General features: G+C 35.2%; 1 protein-coding gene across 9 annotated transcripts in view; it reads left to right on the top strand.

The window, feature by feature from the left end:
• The window catches only part of TFDP2 (transcription factor Dp-2), a 149,182-nt gene that overhangs the window by 100,256 nt on the left and 20,954 nt on the right, over window positions 1-27,972 (top strand). For 6 of the 9 annotated variants that reach the window (XM_033132366.1, XM_033132372.1, XM_033132373.1 and 3 more), the window contains 5 exons: window positions 4,527-4,630; window positions 9,300-9,421; window positions 10,862-10,909; window positions 22,764-22,926; window positions 26,888-27,034. In XM_033132366.1, coding sequence (XP_032988257.1) covers window positions 4,527-4,630; window positions 9,300-9,421; window positions 10,862-10,909; window positions 22,764-22,926; window positions 26,888-27,034 — 584 coding nt within the window. The remainder of the gene's footprint in view (window positions 1-4,526; window positions 4,631-9,299; window positions 9,422-10,861; window positions 10,910-22,763; window positions 22,927-26,887; window positions 27,035-27,972) is intronic. The other 3 variants (XM_033132370.1, XM_033132368.1, XM_033132367.1) reach the window with 2 other exon arrangements.

Genomic DNA, 27,972 nt, shown 5'->3' with positions numbered 1-27,972 from the left:
TGCTGAGGTGGAAAGAGGCTTTAACATGTGTATGATTGTTTTTAAAGCACTTTTTAAACTTTTGTGCTCTAATACCCAGTTCCATTATTACTCTAATTACGCTGTCATACTGCCCTCCAGAAAGGCTCTCAGTACTCCCTCCACCGACAGAGTGTATTAGCCCCTGGAGTGCAGGGGACATGTCACTTGCACTGAATATCCGTAGTGCTTAGCATTAGCATTTGACGTATATGTAGTATGTGCCAAGTAAATATTTTAAAAATATACCCAGTTCACCACACCTTTACCAACTCAAGCATTATCAAACTTGAATCTTTATTAATCTGGTAGATGAAAAAGGTTTTTTTGTTATTTTTTTCATTATTAAAATCAAGCATCTTTTCATAGAATCACTGACATTTACATTTCTTCATGTACTCAGCTTATTTTTATATTGACGTATTATCTTATTGCTGTTGACTTATAAGTGGAAAGTTAAGTAAATAAAAAAATTTTTTAAGGATATAATCTAATGACCTATGTGTTGCAAATATGTTTATCAACTCTTAGATTTGTCTTTTAAGTATATTGGGTCATTTGCTACTTAGATATTTACTTTTAGGTAGTCAAATCTATCAATCTGTTTTTACTTAAGATTTCTCAATTCTGTAACATGCTTGGAAGGGGCTTCCTCATCCCCAAATTATAAAAAAATTACTACCTTTCTTCTCATATTTTTATGGTTTTAATTTTTATAGTTAAATATTTTACCTTTCTGGAATTATTTTTGTGTAAGATGAGAAATTGAACTCTAATCTTTCTTTTATCCAAAGGGACAATTTCTTGTCTCAACAATATTTCTTTAAGTACTCCATTCTTTCCCCATTGATTTGAAATGCTACCTCTACCATATATAGAATTTTCATATATAAGTGAAGTAATTTTTGGACTTTAATTTCTATTTCGTCAATTTCTTTATCTGCTTCTTAGCCAATATCCTCTTATTTCAATCACTCTAGCTCTGTAGTAATTTTGAAATCTGGTAGGGTAAAAGTTTCCCTTTCCCCCGTTATTCCTGTTTTCAAAATTTTCTTGGCTGTTCTCTGCCTTTACTCTTTCAGATATGCTTTAGAATTAATTTGTCAAATTTATTAAGTTCCCTCTATTTCTGTTGGTATTAACTGGCATGACAGACCTGGCTTTAATGATATTTCTTTTTTTGTTTTTGGCCAAAGTTTTATATCCTTAATTTTCCTTAATATTAGGTCTAAAATTAGGGTCAACCTGTTCTCTGACCTTAATTATCTTTTTTTTGTTTCACTGTTTCTTTTTTTTTTTTTGCAAGTTTTTGACTTTTGCTTCTAACACAGTGAATCAGAGATGATTTCATCTTAAACCTTCAGCAGCATTGAGGTCATTTTTAAAAACCATCTGCGAGCCAGACATATTCAGAGCTGTGTTCTGCCCCACATGGTTCTGTGGTTTGTTCCTCTCCTGCCTGGGCCTGAGTTTATGGCAGGTGTCTGTCACCTACATAGCTGTTCCTCCCCTAGAATCATGGATTATTATCCTCCAGTTAGGGGGATTTTTCAGCAGGTCCGTATTTGGGGAGTTCTGATAATAACCTTAATCTTTAGCAATTGTTAAGATACGCATGTCATACAAACAAATCAGTTGCACAGCGACAGTGTAAGGACACTTTATTTCATAATACTGGTTGTTCAGTCATGTTTTCAAAAACAGTAAACAAAGGACATGGTGTTTAAATTTATTTCAAACTTAGTATAAGTTATGATACCTGTTAAAAAGTGAGAAAAGATACAATTTAGGGTACATTGCAGAAAATATGGCATCTAGATGAGGAAAAGAAATAGCTCTAATCTTTGCTAATCAGTCCGTTTTTATAGTTTGTGCACCATTTTGTGCCAGAAACTAAACCAGGCGCTAGCTAGGATACAAAGCTGAGAGACACAGCCCACTTGTAGTAGAACTACATGTAAATGATAGTAGTTTGTGACGATCCAGATTCAGAAGGGCATCCAGGGCCTAGACCACAGAGGCTGGGGACAGCTTCTCAGGAGGAGGCAACACAGCACAGACTTAGTGTAGAGCCGTGGCCTCACTGGCTAAGGGAACTTGTACAAATCATTAACCTCGTTCTATCTCAGTTTCTTCATGTGTAAAATAGAGTCAGTAATAATATATTTCACACTGTTGTCCCAAGCATTAATGAGATGATGTATATGGGGGTAGCCTCTTGAGCAGACTCTGGTACATAGTAATAACTCAGAAAATGGTATGAAATCCCATTTTGAGTGCTACCATGTTTCCCTGAAAATAAGACCTAGCTGGACAGTCAGCTCTAATGCGTCTTTTGGAGCAAAAAATAATATAAGAGCGGGTCTTGTTTCACTGTAATACAAGATCTAGTATAATATAATATAACATGACATGATATAAATACCGGGTCTTATTTTGCTATCAGACCTGGTCTTACATAATATAAGACCGGGTCTTACATTAATTTTTGCTCCAAAAGACGTGTTAGAGCTGATTGTCCGGCTAGGTCTTATTTTCGGGGAAACACAGTAAGAGGTAGGAGTTGTCCCAGCAGAGAGGAGAGACTTCCCAGCAGAAGGAAAGGTGTGTACACCAAAGCCAGGTTGGTTGAACTGGGGTCTTTCTGGAACTGCGAAGTATTTCATCTGATTGGAGAGTAGGCTGCATGTGGAGTTGAGTAGCTGAAGCTGGGATGGGAGGCAGGGAGGGGTGAGATCTCCAAACAGGAGCTCTGCCACGTGGAGCAGTTGGAAAGGCATTTAGGAAGTGTCGTGAAACCTTTGAAAACCTCAGGTAGGGGAGTGTCCAGAACAATTTTGCCAGTTGAAAGACTGGTTTGTTAGAGATGTGTGGAGGGGCTAGGAAAGCTATTTGCAGTAGGATATCCAGTTCGAGCTGTGGTGCTCAGCCCGAGGTGCACACTGAAACCATCTGGAGAACTTTTAACAGTCTAATGCCCAGATTGGCCCCACATCAGTTATATCAGCAGCTGTATGGGTAAGACCCAGGCATTGGTATTTTTTATTGCTTCCCAGATAATTCCACTGCATATTCATGGTTGCAAACCGTGGTAACTGCATTCAAACCAGATTTGATAAAGGTCCCAATTAAAGAAGTGCCCGCAGCCTAAGGGACCAGGGTAAGGAGATAACAAGTGGTGGTCAGTTGAATGAGGAGCGGGCTGATTCTTTCTGGCTTGGATCACTGCATGGACGATGATTACATACCAAGGCTCAGTTGTATACCAAGGCTGGGAACCTGAACGAGAAGCAGATTTGGGTACTGGGTCTTACTGAGGGAGCTTGAGAAAGAATTTGCTATTTAAAACTTGGATATTGAGGGAAACTGATACATGACAGATGGGCAGAGAGAAACGGAAGGGGAGGAGCCAGTGATAAAGCTGAAAACTCTGGAGACGGAGTACATAATTGATGGGTGGGATCCTTGAGACAGAAAGTGTAGAGCAGACATGAAAGAAGTAATTTACATGAGAATTTCCAGTCGGAGAAAATCAAGTAAAAATATGTGAGAGTGCAGATAAGTTCACTGGTTGAGGAAGAGCTGTCGTTTAGCCTGATGGTCTGATTTCCTTACCTCAGGAGGTTATGATTATCTGCTGAGAATTAGGAGGGAAGAGGAGGGGATTAAGGACTATGGGCAAGCTTTGGAAGAGCTAAGAAGGGGGCTGTCTGAGGAAGGAGACTGAGAAGGAGGTGCCTCTCTGGTCCTGCTCCTAAATGGTGGGTTTTTCCCCCCAGACTTTCAGTATTGACTCTCTTCCACATACTTCCTGGGTGATCTCCTTTGTATATTAGATCACACCTTCTAAAAGAAACACGGATAGACTGAAGTTTGTCTGGAGGACTTAAGTAGCTATGTGGTAGTTCAGAAGATTATTGGTTGGCTTTTCATTTTGGGGGTGGTATTTTGCTACCTTCATTTAAAATTTAAAGTGTTGAAAACACTGTACAGATCCACAATTTTCAACATCATTAAACTAGGTAGGTAGCACCTTTTTTTTCTCTATTGTAACAAAACCTCAAAAAACTACCAACTCAGTATTTTGAAAATGTTAACTTTTAGTATAAATATTTTGTATACTATAAAGAAATTCTATTAGATGTTTATTTTAGTTCATGTTATACTTCATACATTTTTTGTTCTAGGATGTTTAATAAAGATATAATTGGATTTCTCAACCCTGGTGTAAACTATGCTTTGCATTATATATAAAAGATTCAAAAGTCCAGTAGTAAATTGGGAAATAGACTGAACTACTTATTTACAGATTTCTTGTTTAGCAGAACCAATTGTATTCACTATGACAAAGCAGTCGTTGGTATGACTATTCAATAAGCCTTCTTGTTTATAATTTACTTACTATGATAGTTACAAATTACTGAAGCAAAACTGGGATTAGGACCATGGCTTTAGAAGGTGGCCTTGATACTGCAGAACATTAACTCAGCATTTTGATATCATTTCAGGTAACATTTCATTTGTTGCATTTCCAGTTTCCAGCACCAACTCACCAACAAAGATTTTACCAAAAACCTTAGAACCAATAAATGTGAATGTTGGACCCCAAATGGTAAGAAAATCATCAAATCTTAGAATTTGAAACTTTGCTTAGATAAGACTAATGTAGAGGATAATTGTACTAAAGATGGTTGGTCAAATACTCTAGTTAATTTCTTAGCTCGGTCCCTTTTTTTTTTTAAGTTTTATTTGTATCTGATTAAGTCTTGAGAAAAAGAAAAGCGTTATGCTCTTCAATGTTTCATTTCACGTATTTGACTCTGGTTCTGTCAGTGTAATATTAAGGTTTTTGCTCCCTATGAGGGCTTTTCTTGTTTTTAGTTGTTTGATTAAATTGATTTGAAATCTGTTATGTTTTTATGCTCTCTTCCTTTTTTTTCCCTTTTAAAATAACACTTACTGCTCTCATATAAACTGAACATGAGCCGTTAGTTCATCTCTATCTGGAGCTATTAATTTGAAACTCTGATTAAAGGACATTTGAGGAAAAACAACATGCCAATTCATTTTAATCTTTTATAGTAGAAATAATCAAAATGGGAGATATTTAACTATTTCTCTGACGGTATTTCCTTAATTATGCTAGAGCTTGAAATGTGTAGCACTTTTAGAAAGCCTTATTTATGAACAAAGTTGCATGCAGCTACTCTAAAAACTATACCTCATTTAAATGGCTTTACCCACCATTAGCAAAAGTACATAAAGACTTTTGATTAATAACTCGCCATTGTCAGTGCTATAGAGCAATAAGGGTAAAATTTGCCCATAATGTACAGTACTGTGGACTATGTTAAATCCAAAATTATTTAGACAAAAATGTTTTTTAACATACTTAATGGCTCCAGAAAGTCTTTAAGATTTTAAGACATTCTAGACATGACATTTTTCCTGATCGCTTGAGGACTGTTAATTATCTACAGAATTCAAGCCAAAGATCTTACACAATGTACTGTAACTATGTGAAGAATGTAATCTAGCTCCAAACCTCACAGAGACTTAAGCTCAGGTAAGTATTCCCATTTCAGGGTAGTTCCGGGTATATTTTAAAAACACTTACTAAGCGTTTGCCCTTCACCAGCCACTATAGTAGGTACGAATGAGATAAGGTACCTGACTTTAAAGTCTGTATTTTGAAATATGATTATATAAACACCAAAATCAAACAAACATACCCGAACTCTTAGAGGTTTGGCCCTTACAGTAGTCTATTTTGAGAGACTATTCCCTGTTGGTATTTTAGTGATAACTGCTGTGGCTCAAATTTGAATTTCTCTTTTGGAAACATATAATTTCTCTTTCCATTGTCAATTTGAACTAATGTACATGATAGCCTTTATACACTTCAGTTCTGACAGTGGTAAGTAATCAGGTATACTACTTATCCAATGACTGCAAACCTCACACTCAGCAGAAAAGGTCAGAAGGAGGAGAGAAGATTAGGGGCTTTCCTTTAAACCAGGCCAGACCACGGCCTTTATTTGTCTCCCTAATTCTAGGGTCCTTTTTGCAGTTCTTAGATCTTGGGCAGGGATCGGAGTTTTCTTTTTGATTTCCTAATAAAAAGTTGGATTGTAGAACCCCAATTAGAGCCTTTCTTCTCTTGCTTGCTTCTTTTGAACATTGTCCCCTCACCTTCGATGTCTCATCCATGATTTTAAGAAATATTTGTTTAGTTAGAAAATTCTTGAATAAAACCTCACTCATTTGCTTTGGAAAGAAAAGTTAAATTTCACATGTTTTTTTTTGGAAGCCAAATCTTAGTGGTAGATAGGAATTTCAAAAAACCCCAAGAAAAAAGTTATTTCTGTGTTTATAGAAACTAGCAGTAACTTTTAGTTATACACATCTGCACATATATATATATATACATATATATATATGATAATCTCTTGATTATCTTGACTATATTTTAATTTGGTTAAAAACTGCGTGTTATAGTGGAAACTAAAATTTTATCAAATAATGAAATCCTTTAATATAACAGTTTATAATATAGATCGTTTTTTCCTTCAGAATATAGATGTTCTCTTGGCTTATCTTACTGTAGATGGCAGTAGTACATAAGATTTATTGATTGAGAGCAGAAAAATCTCTAGAATGAGATTTAATTGTTATATGATTTTCATAGACTAACAGTAATCTATTGTCAAAAAAAACCACATTATTACATTTAAATTAAGATTTTCTTGTTTTTTTTTTTTTTTAAGGGGGGAGGACTGAAATTTAAAATAAGTGTTCATTTTCCTTATCGGATCAACTGAATATTCGAAGTAATTACCTCTAATGACCTCTCATTTTAATTCAGGATTTTACAGTTGAGCTTCAGCTTTATAAAGCATGTCGGACTTATCACCTATATAGTTTTCCTGTGTTCAGTAGTTGATTAGGTTCTGGTGACTTTCCTTTGGTTTTGTTTCTTAAGACTCACTATCATTGTCCTAGTTTAAGAACTCATTGCATCTCACATGAACTTCTAAACTTGTCTTTCCAGTTCAAGTCTATCATCTCTCCAGTTTGTTCATTCAGGAAATGTTTATTAAGGACTTACTATGTAACCCTTAATAAACTGTGCTAATAGAAGGGAACAGTATATTGCTAATCACGCTCAGATCAGAAAAGATTATCAGCTGAAAATCTGACATAAAGGAAGAAAAAATAAACTAGAACATAATTCATTTCCAAAGTCATCTCAATATTGGTAACCATTTTTTTCCCTATGTCCATTTTCCCTTCCTCCTTTCTTTTTGTTTTTGTCTCCAAAGCTCTTTAAATCAGGTAAAACGGAGCCTGTAGCCTACTAATAAAAGATATAGAAAAAGAACTCGTTAGTAATAAATACTGCACAAATAATGCAGTCTGTTTCAAGGGTAAGTTGAAACATTTAGAATTACTTTGTGGAGACTCTTCTTCTAGGATAGAGTAGATCAGAGACCAATCACATATTCAGATTTTCCTTTCTTAAGCTGTCACACGCAAGTCACCGTCATAGAGCACATTTGAATGTGTGATGTAGTCATCGGTGAAAAGTATGCTTTTGATATTGTAGAGTCTTTTTCTTACTGCATTTTATGTAATCCTATCGATGAACAAAGAAGCCACACTTTTCTTCATCATTTTTAACGTTCGGTCTTCTGTTTCAGTTCAGTAAGTATTTATTGTGCCTTTCTTATGAGCACTGTGCTAGGTCCTGCAAACATTCTCTCTATCCTTAAAGATCTCGCTTTGAAATAGAGGTAGGAGGTGAGAGGGGGTGCACGGAAGGGTCCAAACACATTGTCTAGTGTTCCTGTTTTCACATGAAACAAGTTTCTGAATGCCTTGTTTAAGAGTCCTTGGCATATTGTAGAAAATCAGAATTCTACAGACACCTATCTGTCCGTGTTTGTTTGTTGTTTGAACTATAGAATTAACTTATTAAAATGATTTGCTAGGCATTTGTATATAGTAATAGCTCCCTAGCTCCAGACTGGCATAATGCCAAACACAAACAGAAGATAAAGTTCTTAAGTATTTAATAAATGAATAAATGTTGACTAGACTTCAGTAAGTCTTAACTGAGCTTGAAATGCAGATGAATCCTTCCCTGTGGTTCATTATGGAGCAAGTTAGCAACTGACTTAATGACAACTTCACCGCTGGCTGCCCTAGATTTCATTCAGGGAGGTAAAACTTAATCAGCATTTTGACCTTCATAAGACAGTAGAAATAGAGCTATTTCTTTTGTTGTGAGAGCCGTCATTTAAAAAGTGTACATTCCCGTAGATGCTTTTCTCTCTTACTTGGGACTTAAAACCTTAACTATTATGGAAAATTTTGAAAGTTTACAAAAATAGAACCCCTGTGTGCCCAGCAACTCCATCAACAATTATCCACATAGGAATAATCTTGTTTCATTAGTACCCGTATTCACTGGACCATGCATGCCTTATTTTTTTGATGAAAATACTTTTAAAGATATTACTAGAATACTAAATTGTTTTGTATTAATTATTATAAACAGTTTTGGGGGGAAAATGTTCTATTTATCAGTGAAAATTATAAGACCTGGAAACACATACCAAGGAACTTTTTTTAAAAGTCCATATCCTTAGTTCCATTAATTCCTTTTCTGGAGTCTATCCTTACAAAATAGAAATTAAGGCTAAGATCATTGTACAAAAATGTTTATCACAACGTTGTTTATAATATTGAATATCCATATATATGTCACACGGAATAATAAATTCACGTGATAGAATGTTTCACTGTTCTTAAAATGTCTTGGATGAATATTTAATGACATGAGGAAATGCTCTTAAAAAAAGATAAGATAAAATTGCATCTATATCGTAATCTAAATTGTATAATGCCTTTGCCTATATTTTGGACTGTGAAGATCTGATTTGCTGTTACTCCAGTTCTGGTAAATCAAGCTTGACTGGAATTAAGTTCTGTAATTTCAAAGAAAGCTTTTCATTTTTCTGATTTTTAAAACATTGTCAGTTGCCAACTTAATCCTTCCAAATTGCTCTTTGCTTGCTGAAACCTGCATTATGACTGCTTTAAGATCCTAGGATATAAATGAATCAAAGGTATTGCTTACATTTTAGATGATTAATATTAAGTGCATTTTAAGCAATAAGGTTTCCTCCTCGTATGTAGGTTAGCAATCAACTTTATTTTGTGTCTGTAGGCTTTTCTTAATAACTAAAGATATTATTTTCTTTGTCCTAACTTTACAGATTATAAGCACACCACAGAGACTAACCAGTTCAGGAAGTGTTCTGATTGGGAGTCCATATACCCCTGCACCAGCAATGGTTACTCAGACACACATAGCAGAAGCTACTGGCTGGGTCCCAGGGTAAGAGTGCTGTTACAAGTTACCATTTTTAAAACTTTTTTTAAGTTCTGACCTTTTTTTTCACGATCTTGTCTTCTGTTCTTGTTTTATGTTAGTCTAGTTCCTTAAAAACTAATGTGTTTCTTTTAAAATCACCTATTTTATTTCGCTTCATATCTTAGATATAAACCATTCATGGAGCAACTATTTTAAAATAGAGAAAAACAGTATAAAAACTTGTACCTGAATCTTCTGACTTTTTTCAACTCTGAAAGAGAACTGCTTTTTATGATTCTGACATTTAGCTGCTTTGGATATATCAAAACTCTTATTTTATATTGTTTTAACAAACATAAGAAAAGAGTCATATATTGTTGGTTATGCTCAGAATTTCCCCTATGGATTCTTATTTCCTTAAAAACTAGAAAAGGAACCAGCAAAAAGAGGCCAAATATATTAAAATTTTCATTGAGTTGTCCCTTGATTCTTCTAAAACACTGGGCTATTAAATCAGTATCCTTTCCATTACACATTTGCCACTTTTGGTATCAAACCTCCCCATATTTCATATTTGCCTGTAAAATACCCTTCCCCAATCTTTCTCCACTGCTTTAACATCTTATCTTTCCATAAAAGAAAAAGAAATAGTGAAATTAATGACTCAAAACTTCATTCTGTCACTTTAGAAGTTATTTAAATTGTGGTGTACTGAACTGCTAGTTCTGTCTTTGACTTACAACTGTGAGTTCTAGCAAGCAGACAGTAAATCTTGGTTAAGTAAGCATCTCCTTGCTTCAAGGATATTTAATGAATTAATGAAATAATCTCGGCAAAGTGTTTTAAGCGGTATACATATTCATATACATACACAATGCACACATGTATGTATACTTAGAAACACAAGAGTTTCATGTGTGTATACATTCTTTTCCATTATCAAGTGAGATGAAATGATAGAATCATCTGTAATTCCATGGCCTTTATTCACTCCTTATGAGCACTGTCATGCAGATGTAAAAGTTACCATGGATTTCTGCATAGCCTTGGGAGATTATAACATGAAAGCCAAGCCAATGCCAGTAATGTTGGCTCACTTTGGAGATGACCAGGGTTTTGATATTTTCAGCTCTAGCTGAGCTTTCTATTGGGGGTGGTATTGATTGCCTAGTGTTTTTATAGTCAGTCATTCCAGAGTAAATACAACTTTTCTGTGCCTTCCCCTTTATAAATCTGCAATATTTTCCTCCCTAATGATTCATTGGACGAATTTCAAATTATGTTGTTGTGATTTCTCGGTCCTTTTATAAAATTTAAGTTTTGTGTTTTTTTTATGGGCATATCGTATATTTGTCCATTTTTGTGTAGGTTGTATTCATTGTGGAATTAAAGTTATCATACCTTATTCGTGAAATAAAGTTGTTTATATATGTATTCTTTTTATGCTATCTTTTTTGTTTTTAGTGATAGAAAACGGGCTAGAGAATTTATAGACACTGATTTTTCAGAAAGGTGAGTGAGTATAAGTGTAAGTATTTTGTTTGGGAGATGCTACTGTTTGGTGCCCAGACTCTACTCTAGTTGAAGTTAGTAAGATATTTTTCTTCACATAACTTTAACTTTATTGAGTTTCTACCATTATTTCATGCTACACTGAATATCCTGCTTCACTTATCATTACATAAATTTGTCATATCTATATGGTTTCAAAAGAAATTATCCTGTGAGTAGATTGGCTGTCAGTAGTATGTCATTTAGCCCCCTCCCTCCTTTTGGGAGTTCTACCAAAGTGAATGCTCCACATTACCTCAATATGCCCAAACTTTTTAAAGACAAGTCTTATTGGACACATTTAAAGATCATAGTAAATTCTCACTTCTTTCTTAAATAATATATCGAGTCTAATATAACCTTTTCTTAGACTGTTAGAAAAGTGTTTCTCAGTTTTCATTGTGTATCACAATCACCTGTGGTCTGTTGAAAAAAATGCCTACCTGCCAAGTGAGAAACTTCAGGATTAAAAACTATCACTTTATAGTCATTATTTGAACTTAAGTTCAATAGTCCATGCAAGCCACTATACTGGGTACTATAATATATTAACGTTTCACGATAAAGGAGGACACATAGCCTTAGGGTCAGTGGAATTCTGTAAGATTGGTACTATTTTAAGTAAAACTTTGCCAGTTATGCTTTTTAATTTTTATTTTTGATTCTAAGATTTTATAATTCCTTTTTTCAATGATGGTGTTTCTTTTCTCCTTTGATCAGCTTTCAATGTAATAGTTTTCTTTCATTTTTTAGTTTATAATCTCTGAGTTGCTGTGCACTGAGAAACTAGATGGTCAGTTGTGTTAAAAATTCAGCCTAAAATAAACATGAATAGGCTCTGAGTAGGACCTCGGGGCTACATATGAAAAATGTGTGTTTTCTTCCATTGACAATGGCTCTGCTTTAGTTCCTTGGTGGCCTTTGTTGCTTGCTTTTGGTTCTAAACTGTTTTAAACACAGAAAATCATGTCTGAGGAACTGCTGTATCATGTAGAAATCTATGGCGAAATGTTCTTTTCTTTCTAATGGAAATTCCTCTTTCCAACTCATACTGGTCTTTCTTTGTATTTACCCTTGGAAAGGGTAGCAGTGCAAGTTCTTAAAGATGTATTTAGCAATGTTTATGGCCTTAAAATAGAACTATTCGTTAGTTATGATTGGTGGCATCTATGTACTGCAAACAGTATAAAAAACAAGGTTCTCTTTACGCTCTCCTTCATAAGAGAGAGACTGCTAAAGATCACATGTAAAAGTGCTAGATTAAAATTGCTGGTATATCCGTTATCTCAACTTTGCATCTCTGCATCTGGTTCAGTGGCTTTTTTTCCCCCTAGTGCTTTTTATTATTCTCTTTTTATTTTTTAATATAACTTTGATGTAAAGAATTCCATCCCCCCCAAACCACAAAAATTAATTACTACATGAGGTTTTTATTGTTGTTCTTACAAGTGTTTATTTTCCTCTAATTTTATTATGATTTTCTGTAATGCTGTGAAAAGTCTTTGGTTCCCTTCTCCCAAGTGTTCAAGTTAAAAAAGCCAGCTCTCAACCACAGACTAATCTTTTTTTTTTTTTTAATTAAAATCTATTGGGATGACAATAGTCAACAAAACTACATGGGTTTCAAGTGCACAATTCTGTAATACATCATCTATATATTGCATTATGTGTTCCCCACCCAGAGTCAGTTCTCCTTCCATCACCATATATATTTGACCCCTTTTACCCTCTTCTACCACCCCTCTCCCCCCTTACCCTCTGGTAACTACTAAACTGATGTCTGTGTCTATGGGTTTTTGTTTCTTTGTTTGTCTTGTTCCTTTGTTGCCTTCAGTTTTATATCCCACATATCAGTGAAGTCATATGGTTCTTGACTTTTTCAAACCAATCATTATCTCTTCAATGTCTTGTATGTTGATTTAGTATTATATGTAAGTATTTATATTAGTCTTCCTCAAGGATTTATACATCAATATATGTGGATATATACAAGCTTTTTATTTCATCTTACCACATGACAATACAACTTTAAGTATGTTTTACTCAGCTGTTCTTTGGTCAAGGTCCTTTGCAAGAGCAAAGTGGTTTCTGAAGAAATCTTGTTTGGTGGATGAAGGATCCTTTAAGAGATTCTCATTAGTTTTTCCCCTGTATTCTGGTGCACTGTACTTTTCAAAGAGCTTGCAGAAGGAGCTTTGAAAATTCCTTTCTGGTTTTGCCTGGGGTTTTTGATTCTGAAATTTGTTCACTTTCTCTTTTTACTTTTGGAGAGAATCTGATGGTGTCTTCTAAATAAATGTATGTCTTTCTTCCAAATAGGTCTCCTTTTTGCTTTGGGCCCTCTATCGGGGAAAGAAGGTCCTGGGTGCCCTACAGATGATGGTGGCAGCCTCTGTGTGTTTTTCTTTATTCCTGTCCTAAATGATTAAGATTTAGCACAATGGTGTTTCAGTCTTCTGTATGCTCATGTAATCTTAGTATTTTTTTTTCTGTTGGAATTCAGTTAAAACTTTATAAAAAATTAATGTAATCTAAATCATAATAAGCTACTAATCAAAATCAGTATAGTTAATTAATATCTGTACTGCTTCAATGATGTTCATGAAGTGTTCATTTGACGAATATTTTGAATATCTTTTAAGTGCTGCTGTGTTTTACGCATTGGAGAGAATAATAAGATCAAAAAGTCTCTGCCCTTAAAGAGCTGATATTGGAGGTTGGGGGACAATAAACAAATTAGATAATTTTAAACTGTGGTAGTTGGTAGGCAAAAAAATAAGAAGTGTGGTTTGTGGATTATTGGAAGGGTGCTGGCTGTCTTAGAGAAGGCCTCTCTCAGGAGATGAAGTTTGAATGCATGTAAGTAGCCTGGGGAGGTGGGGGAGCCAGGGATTCTAGGCAGAGGCACTGGCAAATGCAGAGCTCCTAAATGAGAAACCAGGTTGATGTTTTGGGGGAAGCACAGTGGTGAGTGGCCTAGAGACAGTGAGAAAGGCAGAGTGATATGAGATATGAGGGTGGAGAGGTAGGCAGGAATCAGAGGCCTGGCAAGTCATGGTAGGGAATCTGGGTTTTATTCTAAGAAGGATTTTTACCAGGGATATGACATGATCTGATTTACACTGGCTGCTGAAGGGGACAAATACAGAAGCAGGAAGTCAGTTAGAAAGCTATTGCAGGGGGCAGTGGCATAGCAATGAAGATGAGGGAAAAAAGAATTAATTTTGGAGGTAGAACCAACAGGATTTATTGATAGGTTGAATGAAGGACAGGGGGAAATAAAGGATGGCTCTTGCTTTGTTTTTGCATGAACAGTTGGGTAAATACTGATGCCATTTACATTTACTGTAGTTAGGAGTAGATTTGGGGAGGGATTGAGTTTTGTTTTAGACATTTGAAATTCAAGAAGTTTATTAGTTATCTAAGCGATGATCCCAGTAGTATATATCAGAATTTCATGAGCATGTAACTGGTCACAGGCCTGGATGACATAACCCAAGGACGGGGAGAGGAGAGGCTCACGAGGACTAAACGTTGATTTCCCATTTCCGATTGCCCCCCACCCCCTGCACACATGCACAATGGATACATATAGGAAAGTGAGGTTTGGGGGGGTAAGTTTCTAAATTATTTTTATCAAATAAAATTATTTTCCTGATGTAAACATTCTGGTTGACTCATTTTAATGAGAAATAGTTTTTATCACATATTATATATAATCCCTTATTTGAATGGAATACATTTATTACAACTTATACCTGGGTTTTATACTACAAATTTTAGTTTTATATTACTTACATAAATAAAAATATTATTAGGAAAATATAAAAAGATAGTGATTGTGGATTCTTTTTAAGTGCCTGGAAAGATAAATACTTTTTATTCTTTGGGCACAATTCTTTTGAATTTTGGGGCACAAAATCACTTGAAATGAAATTATTCTGAAAATGTAACATTCTTTTTAAGCTATACTGTATTAGTAGTTTTATTTTCTTGGTTTTCTTTTAATTTCTCAGTTTGATTTTATTTGGTAAAGAATGCTTCCTACTGATTCTTAATTTGATTTATGGACTAATAGATGCCATAGTGTTTACATCCTGTGGCCGAATTTGATGTTATTTAGAAAGAGGATCTTGGTGTTTCAAAGAGCTCAGGTTCTAAAAAAGTGTGTAAACTCTATTTATTTAAGATTTGGATAAGAAGATTCCCATTTAAGATGACGAACTGAACACCATGTTTATACCCCCAACCCCTTAAATCCTATTGACATTTTCACGTAAACAATAGTAAAAGGAAATAAATCTCTAAAAGTGCTGTAGAAAGTAGTAGAGATACAGATTTTTCCTAATGGAAAAGCTATTGTGATTATAAGAAAGGACAAATGAAAAAGAAACCTCATCCCAAAATATACATATGAGAAGTAGAATGGGAGATGGAAGCCATTCTCCTCTGCACTGACATGGAGAGGCTCCAGGCTGAGAGCTGACAAGTATGAAAAACAAGGATGAGTCGATGGCGGATGTAATGAGGGCAACAAAGTGAAGACTATCTATCCAAGGAGCATCTGGGCCAGCTGAACTTGCCCAATCCTCCAACCCCCTTATACCTCCCATCCCATCTCTAAACACATGGAAATTACACCAAAGACAGTTCCCCAGGCTGAAACTTGGAACATTGATCTCAAGGAAATAGGACTCCCTGCCTTGTTGAGTTTGTGACTGGCTTCTTTCATTTAGCATATTTTCAAAGATCGTCCATGTTGGGCATATATATTCGTACTTCAATTCCTTTTTATTGCTGAATAATATTCCATTATATGGATATACCACATTTTGTCTGGTCACTAATGATGCACATTTGGGTTTCTACTTTTTGGCTATTATGAGTAGTACTGCTTGTGAACAAGTTTGTATACGAGGTCGGACAATTAAGTTCGTGAACTCATCTTATTAGAAAAAGTGCTACATACCTCATGGCATGGATATCACTACGGTCACTTCCGACGTGACCCTTGGGAAGCTAGGCACCAACGCCAGTGCCTAGTCCACCCTTCAAAGCAAGTTTGGAACTCTTTTTCTGGATTGGCCATCAGAGCTGTCATTGTATTACCCTTGATGTCCTGAATGTCATCAGAGTGTCTTCCTTTTAATATTTCCTTTATCTGTGGGTAAAGAAAGAAGTCATTGGGGGCCAGGTCAGGTAAGTGGGAAAGGTGTTCCACTACAGTTATTTGTTTACTGGCTAAAAACTCCCTCACAGAGAGTGCCGTGTGCGCTGGTGCATTGTCGTGATGCAAAAGCCATGAATTGTTGGCGAAAAGTCCAGGTCATCTAACTTTTTCATGCAGCCTTTTCAGCGCTTCCAAACAGTGAACTTGGTTAACTATTTGTCCAGTTGGTACAAATTTATAATGAATATCAAAAAAGGTTAGCAACTGTGTTGCAACAAGTTTGCGAACTTAATTATCAGACCTCATATCAATATTACACCTAAGAAAATTTACAATAATTCTTTAATATCAAGTATCTAGTAACTATTCAAATTTATAGTTTTTAAATGTCTTGTTTGTTTTAATTTTTTTGTAAAATAAAATACAGATACAGAAAATCATCAAAAACCAAATGTATGACTAACGAATCCTTTAAGGTAAACGTTCTTGTAACCATCACCAGATCAAGAAGTTTCAGGACCCCAGAAGGCCCTTCCTTGTGTCCCTTCTGAATCACGATCCTTTCTCTTCGCTATAAATAACTATTTTCCTGATTTTTATAGTAATCACTTCCTTGCATGTTTAAACAGTTTTATCACTTAAATGTACATCCTTTGACACTACATTTTAATCTTGCCCACTTAAAAAAAAAAAAGTCGATCTCTCTTTTATATATAGATTTCCCCTCTGTCCCATTATTTTCATTATACTTTAGTTGGTAAAGAAACTAGGCCATTTGACCTATAGTCTTTCCCACAGTCTAGATTTTGCTGATTGCATACTCAGTGCATCTCACCATATTCTTCTGTTCTCTGTATTTAATGTAGTTTGTCCGTAAGATTCAGAGGCTTTATCAGACTAATGTCCGATCCTTTGGCAAGAATATAGATAGTGGTGTGTTCTTCCATTAAGAGGCACATAAGTTTGGTTATCTCCCTTTTTATGATGTAAACACCACTGATGCTTAATGCTTGTCTCTATTAATTCATTTTGGGTTGCAATTAGTGTTCTAATTCTATCCTTTCCTTTTCATTTACTACTGGGGCTACTTTTATATAAAGACATTTCCCCCTTCTACTATTTGTTTACCTAGAGGTAAACAGTTCATACAGGAAAGCAGAATAAATGCTTGATTCCTTCCCAATAAATTTATTGACCAATTTTCAAGATGATGAATTGTTTCTGTCTTCCTCCAAAGGTGAGCAAGTCTTCCCTTTAAAAAATATCATTGTGAATTGATAAATTTAAACATTTGATAGGTTTCATACATAGCAATTATTATCACTGTTGAAGCTTAAATTGTCCCATCTTTGGCCAGTAGGAGCCCCTTCTAGTTGATTCTTTAGTCCTTTTGATATGACCCTAGTCATCTTTGATAGCTTCTTTGTTATCTGGTATTAACAAGATGTTCCAAGTTCATTTGTATATTTCCTGCCCTATACCTGGAATCAGCCATTTCTCTGAGAAGCGCTGTTTGGATTTTTTTTAGGGAGAATTATATGTCAAGCTCCATTTGGGGACTAGAATACTCATTGTTGCTAGATTGGTCATGTTTTCTAGTTGTTTCAATGGACAGAACTAAGATACAAACACAAAGGTATAATACTTCTTGAGTTCATATTGACACTTCCACTTCAAACCATAACTAAACCTGTTCTCCATTACGTCTCAGCCCCCTTCCACACTGATCCTGATTTTTAAGGACATCAGGGATGAAAGAGATGATAGAATTAGTGTATCTGATCATGACTTTATCCCATATTACATTGCTCAACAGTCCCAAATAATACTAATACTACCATTCATGTGATTGCTGAAAATATTAAAAATTTATTTTTGCATATGCAGTCTTCATTCTCTTCTCATTTTTTTTCTTTTTTTTTTCTCTTCTCATTTTTTAATAGTCACACTTCAGTCACAGTGTTGAAGCATATACCCATTTATATACTATACTCTCTCCCACTTAGCCCTCATTTAGTCTTATTTACAGGTAACTATATGTTTAACACTCACCAGTCCTTATGTCACTGACTCTCTAGTCTTTTGATTGTCTGAAGCTTGTTCTCCAGAGGTTTCTTCAGGAAGAGCTCTTGGGAATAGTAATCCCTGAGTTTGTGCTTTTTATGGTCCGTTTTGCTGAATACAAAAATCCTTGGCTCATTCTTTCAGTTTCTTAAATACATTTGTTTTATTCTGGCATAGCACCTTGCTGTTGAAAAACCTGATACTCTTCTTCTAGATGACTAAAAGATTCTTTTCTTTGAAGTTCAGCAATTTGACTGGAATGTTTTGGTATTTGTCATTCTGTGTTGATAATATTCTCTTTTTTCTCTTATTTTATGATCATTTTCTTGAATTAATAGCATTTATTATTTATTCTATTCCCTTACTTTGATTTTCTTCTTCCGATACCCTTATTGTCAGTACATTCTTTGCCTGCCTTCAATGTTTGTCATTTTCTTTTGAATATCAGTTGTGAGTCATACAGACTAGATTGTTGCAACCTCTTTGGTGCTTTCTGCCGGCCCCTTGCACTCAGCTGGTGTTGAAGAGGGTAAAACTTCTCATTTCCACTGTTGTGCTTTCTAGTAAATTCTTGTTGACTATTTTGGAATTATCTTGTTCTGAGTTCCATTAAATGCAGCCCCATTGAGTATTTCTGTTTCTGCCCATACAGACACTACTGTGTAGGTCTTTTGGCCGTTGGTAGCTTGTATTCTGGGGTTTGTTGACGATACCTTGTCGTCTAGTTTTGTTGTAAGTGTTATCACAGGGTTTTGGTTTTGCTATCTAATTGCTCTGTTTTTATCTGGGAATTTGGAGAGTTTTAAAACTATGCTGCTGTATTGCAATGTTCCCAGACTCCCCCATAACTAGGGTGTATGTGTGTGTGGTTTTAATCAGGATTTAAATAGTAAATTGTTATGCCTTTTACAATCTATAAATTTCCCCTCTGTATCTATCCCTCTCTCTCTCTCCTTCTACCCCATACAGTTTATTAGTCAAAGAAACCACATTATGTGTCCTGAAGAGACATCCTAAAGATTTTGTTTGTTGCATCCCCATAGTGTAGTTTAGCATGTTCTTCTGTCCTCAGTATTTCCTTTAAACTGGTAGTTGGATCTGGAGTCCTGATCAGATTCAGGTTCCATGATAAAGTTGTATGTTTTAAAAAACCAAAAGCAAAAAAAATACTGTATGGAACAGCTCAAAGAGAACAAAGAATAGAGCAACAGAAGCACTGGAGTGAAAAACTCATTTTGAAAAACTGACTTTGAAGAATAGACACATCCATAGAAACAGAAATAGTGGTTGCTAGGGGCTGGGGGCACAGGGAATGAGAAGTGACCGCCAGTGGGCCCAAGGTTTCTTTTTAGGGTGAAGATAATCAGATTGTGGTGATGGTTGCTTAACTCTTCATAAACCTGAATTGTATGCTTTAAGAAGATGAAGTTTATGGTATGTGAATTATATTTCATAGAGCTGTTATCTTAAAAAAAGAACTTTGCTTTTGAAAAGGAAGGGGGGATACCTAATTCTTTGAGGCTGGTAGGAAGGAGGTTGGCCTGGGTACAGATGCTGATAAGTTTGTAAATGATTCTCTCCTATAAGCTGTAGACTTATGTATTCAATTATCTATTGAATACATCTATTTGGATGTTCTGTAGGCATGTCAAACTCAAACATCATTGCTGCCCAATAGACATGGAATGCAAGTCACATGTAATGTTTAATTTTCTAATTGCCAATTTAAAAAGGAAAAACAAATGTGAAATTAATTTTTGTATCTTTAATTCATCCAGTATGGCTAAAATACTATTTCAGCATTTAATTGAACATTTAAAATTATTCATAAGGTGTATTTTACATTCATTTCTAATCCAACTCTTTGAAATTCAGTGTGTATTTTACATTTATAGCATATCTCAATGTACACCCCCCACATTTCCAGCTCTCAGTAGCTGCGTGTGGGTTATACTAAGGTATTGGGCAGATGCATTGCAGTGCAGATGAAGAGGTTTAAAGTGGACCTCGTGAACTTGTTCCCTATCTCCTTGATCTCAAAATGACCCTTCTTTCTAAGGGTCATTCTCCTCTATTTCACTCTTCCTTAGCATCTACATCAATCAGTCACTCAGGTCTCCTGATTTTTATCTTGAAAATTTTGTAAATCCATCTCTTCTTACTCAACCTGACCAATTGCCCCAATTTCGGAACTTACCATATCTTGCCTGGGCTATTACAGTAGCCTCTCACCTGGTCTTCCTGTCTCGGCTTTTGTTTCCCGCCCCCCCCCCCCCCCCCCCCCCCATAGATCCATCTTCTACTTTGCAGCCAGAATCTCTTAACTGAAAATCACACCATGCCACTCCCCCACTTAATACCATTTAGTGGTGTTACAGTATTTCAGTAATAGTCTGTGACCACAATGAGTGCACAGATGATTCTTTGGGAATGTGGGAAAAGCAAAATAGATATGTGTCCTTATCTCATTCTTTTGAAAAGTGCTTTGTGTCTGTTTCTTTGTGTATGTCTTACAGTAGAGCATATAAATAATTTACAAATGAATGTAGTTATACTGATGGAATGTGATAAAGCCGAGGTTCCTTTGCACGGCAGGGAAGGCTCTGTTCTTCCGGCCCTTTGTTTGCCTTTCTGCCTCATTTTTTGCCTTGTACTTTATAGTCGGGTAATACTGCGCTGTTCGTTAACGAGTCTCTTAACATTTACCATCTGCTTACTCTTCCACGTGTTTACTGCTGCTGCTGCTGCCTGAGTGTCCTTCCTAACTTCCTTCACTTGACCCCTTCTTTTGTTGGTGGCATGGTGGTAAGAACACTTAACATGAGACCTATCCTCATTGTGTCTCGTAACAATGATTTGTGAATGTATATTATTGTTACTAGGCATTGTGTTGGACGGCACATCTCTAGAACTTACTCATCTGTATAACGGCAACTTTATACCCCTTGAATCACAACTCCCCGTTTTCCCTTTCCCTCCAGCCCCCAGCAAGCACCATTCTACTATCTGCTTCTATGAGTTTATTTTAGATACCTCATATAAGTGGAATCATGCAGTATTTGCCCTTCTGTGACTGACTTATTTCACTCAGCATGATGTCCTCCAGGTTTATCTGTGTTGTCCCATATGGCAGGATTTGATTCTTTGTAAAGGCTGAATAATACTCCACTGTGTGTATATATACCACCTTTTCTTTATCCATTTATCCGTCTATGGGCAGTTAGGTTGTTTCCGTATCTTGGCTATTGTGAATAATGCTGCAATAAACACGGGAGAGCAGATATCTCTTCGAGATCCTGATTTCAATTCTTTGGGCTATGCACCCAGAAATGGGATTGCTGGATTATTTTATTTTAAATTTTTTGAGGAACCTCCGTATTTTTTTCTGTAGCAGCTGTACCATCTTACATTCCTGCCAATAGTGTACAAGGGTGTTCATTTCTCCATATCCTCACCAACACTTACTTTTTTTTTTTTAATAATATTCATCCTAACAGGTGTGAGGTAATACCTCATTGTGGTTTTGATTTGCGTTTCTCTGATGATTAGTGACGTTGAGCATCTTTTCTTGTGTTTATTAGCCATTTGTATGTTTTCTTTGGAGAAATGTCTATTTGTGTCCTTTGCCCATTTTTTAATTGGGTTATTTGGGGTTTTTTGTTTGCTTTTTTGGTTTTGTTTTTGCTATTGAGTTGTAGGAATTTCTTAGATATTTTGGATATTAACCCCTTATCAGATAAAATAAATGGTTTGCAAATATTTTCTCCCATAACATAGGTTTCCTTTGCATTTTGTTGATTGTTTTCACTTGACTTTGACTCTTACTCCAGCAAGACTTCCTCCTTCAGGCTGGGCTAGATGCCTCTCTGCCTGTTTCCCATGAACATTGTGAATAACTCCAACTTGGCATTTAACTATTATATTGGAATTATTTGTGTTATATGTCTGTTTTGTCTCTCTCCCATCCCCTGAGGGAAAGGATTTTGCTTCAGTTATCATTTTTGTACTGCTAATCACTAATACAGTTCTTGGCATATCGTTGGGACTCAACTATTAGGAGAACTAAACTGAACCCCTGAAAAAATTTAATGATTAAGTTATCAAAGTTGAGGTCTAGGCATTAACCAAACTTAAAATAATTGAAGACTTAGATCATTATTAATACGTACTGATAACTTCTGTTTCAAAATTGAGTAGATAAATTTAGGTGAAAAAGAACTGTAGTGTACATAGAATACAAAAAGATAAGTATTGACCAGTATATCACCTTGCCCAGGGCAGAGTTTTTGTTCTTGTCATGGATTTATTCCCAGTGTGTAGAACAGTGCCTGGCACATAAGAGTAAGTAACTGGTCAGTAAATACTTGTTGACTAAATGAATGATACGCGTAAGGAAACACTGTCGCTTCATAGTTTATTAGGCCTTTAAGGTAAAAATTAGGTTTAAAACATTTCCTCATCTCTAAATTAAAATCTATGATTTGAAGCAAACATCAAATTATTATCTCACAGTATTTTATAGTTTTGTAAAAAGTCTCTAAATAAGTATAATGGAGAATAAACTTTTTTTTTCTCTTTTAGTAAAAGAAGCAAAAAAGGAGATAAAAATGGAAAAGGCTTGAGACATTTTTCAATGAAAGTGTGTGAGAAAGTTCAGCGGAAAGGTACAACATCATATAATGAAGTAGCTGATGAGCTGGTCTCAGAGTTCACCAATACAAATAACCATTTGGCAGCTGATTCGGTAGGTAGATCACGCACTTGACATTGACTTATAATTGATGTAACAGTGTACCTCTTTGGGTTTTCTGTGTGGGTGATTTAAAGACTCAGAGAAACTAGGGAATCCCTATCTCCTCCTTTACTTGAGGATTTCATAGTGTTGGTGTGTTTTGTTTTGTAAGCGATTCTTTTATCATTTATTTCAACATAAAGATGAACAAGTATTTTTAAAATACAATTTGGGGGGTTACCAAAGGAACATCCATTTTATATTTGAATGACTTTGTATATATTTCTGAATCTTTTAGTGTTTCTTCTATATCTAAGTCAATAAGAAAATGTTATCTTATTTTTGATTGAAACAAATGACACATGAATGTATTTATAAAAAATTCATTTGTACCGAAATAGTGTATAATAAAATATCTCTCTTCTCCCACAGACCCTACCTACTCTGCGTTCCCCAAAGGCAATATTCACTATTACCAGATTCTTGAATATCATTACAGAAATTCTTTAGGCATACATATAATAAATTTGATTTCCTTTTTGTTTGTTTGTTTCCCTCTTCTTCCAACTCCCCCCCAACTCCGGTTCAAGCCGTTGTTCCTCAGGCTAGTTGTGTAGGACACAGCTCCCTGGCCTGTGCTGGTGTTATGAGCCTTGCGCTCCCCCCAGCTAGGCAGTCGGTCGCAGGTCGTCGGTTGTCATCTCACGGCAGCTCTAGCTGGCTGCCGACCACTCATGCTGGCCACTGGCTCCTCATGGCAGCACACGGTAGCCCGAGGCAGCTCACACCGACCTCTGGCTGCTCGCAGCAGCCCAGCTCCAGGGAGAGCTGCTGTTCACAATCTTAGCTGTAGAGGGCGCAGCTCACTGGCTCATGTGGGAATCGAACCGAGGACCTCAGCATTAGGAGCACCGCACTCCAACCACCTGAACCACTGGGCTAGCCCTGATTTTCTTTTTTTTTTAAACACCAATGTGATTGTGCTTCGCATGCTGCATTCTTAATTTTATTTTCTTTACAATATATCTTGGACATTCTTTATTAGCACATAAAAATCATCCATTGTTTTTCAATGAATATAAAATTACATACACAAGGAGGGAAATGTACATGTCCTAAGTGTACAATTAAATTATTTTTTGTCCTTATTTATTGTGGAATGGTTTACATACTATAAGACGTATTTATTTCAAGTGTAAAATTTGATGAGTTTTGATAGTTGTGTGAACCTATGGAATCACCAGTGTAATCAAAATACGGAACATTTTCATCACTCCCAAAAGGTTCTTCTAGCCTTTTGTAATCCTTTCTTTTCCCTCTCTTACTGTCTCCAGGCAACTGCTGATCTGCTTTTTGTTGTTTGCTTTTACCATCTTTGCAGTTTCAATTAGTAGTGTTATACTGGCTTTACAAAATGAATTTAGAGGCTTTCTTTTCATCTTTTTCTTTACTCCATTGCAGGTTTAATAGCATTGGATATCTCTTTCTGTTCCCTGAAATTTTATAGAAATCACCTGTGATACCATGTAGGCCTGGTGATTTGGTAAAGGGTAAAGCTTAGACAGCTTTCTGCATTCCTTCTTTGGTCTGTTTAGTCTGTTTAGAATTTCTGTTTCCCTTACAGTCAATTTGGTATTTTATGCTTTGTCAGAAAATCCTCCATTTCATTCATGTTCTCAAAATTATTTGCAGTTATTTTTCTCAGAGAACCATCTCTTGGATTTGTTTGTATTGACTTCCTGTTTTGCAGTTAATTTCTGGTTTTATCCTTTTTTATTATAATATTCTCTTTCCCGGAGTTACTTTTATTATTTTGTACCCTATAGACTATGATGTATATTTTATTTACTTTTATTATTTTTGTTCAGTAATGAAAGTCTTTTATGACTGTGGCTTTTCCTCTTGTGCACTGCTTTGGATCCTGTTGATTCTGATACAGTGTTATTCTTTAGATATTCTGTAACTTTGGTTTTAATTTCCTCTTTGACCTAAGAATTACATTTGAAAGAGTTATTATAGTTCCAGGTGATTGGGATTTTTGTTGTTATGAATTTTTACCTTTATTACCTAGGATAAGAGATTATGAGTCAAAGTATTTCTATTTTTTTGGATTGCTTTGAGTTTTTCTTTGTAAGCCATTATATGGTCATTTTTTTTTTTTTAAATATTCTCTGGGCACTTGAAAAAAAGATATATGGCATTCTGATTCTGAGTGAAAGCCAGAGTTCTCAAAATGGTCTGCAAGACCATATGTGACCTGGCCCACCATTACTTCTCTGATTTCATCTCCTACTGTACACTCCCTCAGTTACTTCGCATTTCATGAATATGCCACATACGCTCCTAATCAGGCTGCTGCACTTGCTATTTCCTTTGCCTGGAACACTGTTTGCTAGGATCTATGTGGTTTCTCTTTCCTCTCCATCTAATTTTCACTCAAATGTCATGACAATAAGGCATTTCTTCAAAGCGTTTTTCAACATCTAACATACATTTTTACTAAACCTCCCTACCCCCACCCCGATATAAACCAGAGTTAGTTTTTTTACTGTTTATTCACTGCTGTTATTTTTTGGATAATTTGGAAGGTTTATAATCTGTAGTTCTTTCATTGTTTATAACTTCAATATTTTGTTTCTTGAATTGTCACCTGTAGACCAGTATCTGTTGCTTATAGAGGGAAACAGAAATTAATATGTTATATTTACTCCCATCTCCCATCTTTCCCCTCTATCACAGGATTTGGATTGAATATGTAAGTGGTAGTTGTTAAAAGACTATTATTATAGTTGTTTTTATGACTTTAAATAAATACCGGGGTTGCCAAAAAAATGTATACACGTGACTTGTATTCATCTTTTGTTATCTATGCATATTGAGTATTACAATTTTAATACAGTTTTTTCCTTTCTTAAAATGTGTATACATTTTGTTGGCACCCTCTGTATATTGTACTGAAAAGTCTATTATTACGTAGTTCATCTGTTTTGAATATTTCATCTGCTTTGAATCCATATCCCTTCCAATATCAAAGAGGAGGTAATCAGCAGACCTCCTTTGTTACCTCCTCCTAATATTTGTTGTTGTATTATCTTTTCTATAGTGTCAGGATTTCTGATATTTGTATTCAGTTCCATAACTTAATCTCCTTTTTAAGTTTAGTTCTACATTTAAATGGATTTAGTGTTCTCCACCACTCTTTATTATCATGATATTTGATTGATTGGATTTTGTTCTTAGGAACTACCCATCCACAATAAGACAAAGGGTTTTTTCCACAATGTTAAGGTAACACTTTCCTGCAGTGAGAAACTCTTGATACAAAAGGGAAAAAAAAAAAAGAAGCAGCTGACCTAAACCGTGTGCTTTAGTGATCTATATGATGACATTTTGGTGCAAGTTCCCTGTTTTCATTGTATACTAGTATTAGCGGTTCAGCACTAGTCCATGGACCACAGTTTGAGGCACTGTTTACCTAGAGCTTAAAAACATGCATCCTTAACTTTTCAAAGTCTAATATTTTTCCAGACAATGCAAAGCCTTAGGCTATTTTAACTCCATTACCCCTTCCTGGTATATCTATACTATTGTTGTCATGTGTATTAGTTCTATATATATTCTAGACTCCACAAGACATTGTTTTATACAGTGAGTATTAATTGAGATTACCCTACATAGTTCCCTTCCAAGCTTCCATCTTAGATCATTTTTCTTCTCCCTGAAGAAGGATGTTTAGTATTTTTAAAATTTAGATCTGTTGGTAACATAATCTTTATTTTTTAGATTGTTTCATGTTTTAGATTATTTGAAAGTATCTTTATTTCATCTTTACCTTTGAAGGATAGTTTCATTGGCTATAAAATTCTTTCAGCACTTTGAAGGTATTATAATAATATTATTAATTAAATATTTTAATATCCTGTGAATATATCTTAACCCTGAAAATTTACCACTCAACAAAAATATTTTTTAGCAGGCTTATGACCAGAAGAACATTAGGAGAAGAGTTTATGATGCTTTAAATGTGCTAATGGCAATGAATATAATTTCAAAGGAAAAAAAAGAAATCAAGTGGATTGGCCTGCCTACCAATTCTGCTCAGGAATGTCAAAACCTGGAGGTAAGTGAGGAAAATGTGTTTATAAATAGTAGTTTGCTTTATTTTATATCAGAGGCATTTTAATTTAGAAATATAGTCACATAATATTAAAATATTCCCAATTGTTCATGTATGCTATGCCATTTGTTTTTTAAGACTTCTATTTTAGAACTTTAGAATTTTAGAACTGAAAGGAACATTAGAGAAGTATAGTCTCACTGATGTCCTGGTGAAAGTGAGGAACGTAGAAATTAAATGACTTGATTTTTACTATTTCTTAGAGAAGATCTGTATTTTATTCTAATTTAATTCTGAGCACTCGAATAATAAAATTTTGGTGATTCATGTAATAGAAATGATATCTTATTTGATGTGATGCTTGCTGTGTGGACCAAAAAAAAGGATCTTGTGTTTGAACTTTTACCTTGGACTCTAGAATCAGTGGCAACAGAATAGTATTTCATTTGTATCTTTATCAGAATGGATAGAATATTCAGCAGTTACATGAATTTGGGGATGATGGGTGCAGAAACATTTTTTTTTATTCTGTTAACTTTGATCATTATAGAAAATCTTTCCTAAATGAACATGTGCCCTGGCATATTGTTTCCAGGTTGGTTTGACATAATTTTACTGTTGTGTCCATAAAAGGAATAAAAACTGAGGTTAAATACAGCTTATGGAGATAAACATAGTTGATTTCATGTATTTCCCAGTCCCTTTTTACCTCCAAGAAATCAAAAATTATTTAGTATCATTATACTTGTGGATGGACGGAGGAACCAGACATTCATCAGAAGTTATATAATAATGTTATTCATATGCTACATTGGAAATGTTCTCCTTTTCACCTTCTGATATTTGGGATTTGAGGATCATTTTAATTACCAGTAATATTAGGTTGATAACAAAGACTCAGTAAGCAAAAATCTATTAGCATCTATTATGTGCTTAAACAA

The sequence above is a fragment of the Rhinolophus ferrumequinum genome, chromosome 17 (genome assembly GCF_004115265.2).
Source record: "Rhinolophus ferrumequinum isolate MPI-CBG mRhiFer1 chromosome 17, mRhiFer1_v1.p, whole genome shotgun sequence".
Classification (NCBI taxonomy): domain Eukaryota; kingdom Metazoa; phylum Chordata; class Mammalia; order Chiroptera; family Rhinolophidae; genus Rhinolophus; species Rhinolophus ferrumequinum.
Note: the sequence above shows the minus strand (reverse complement) of the source record. Positions and strands in the feature narration are given on the sequence as shown.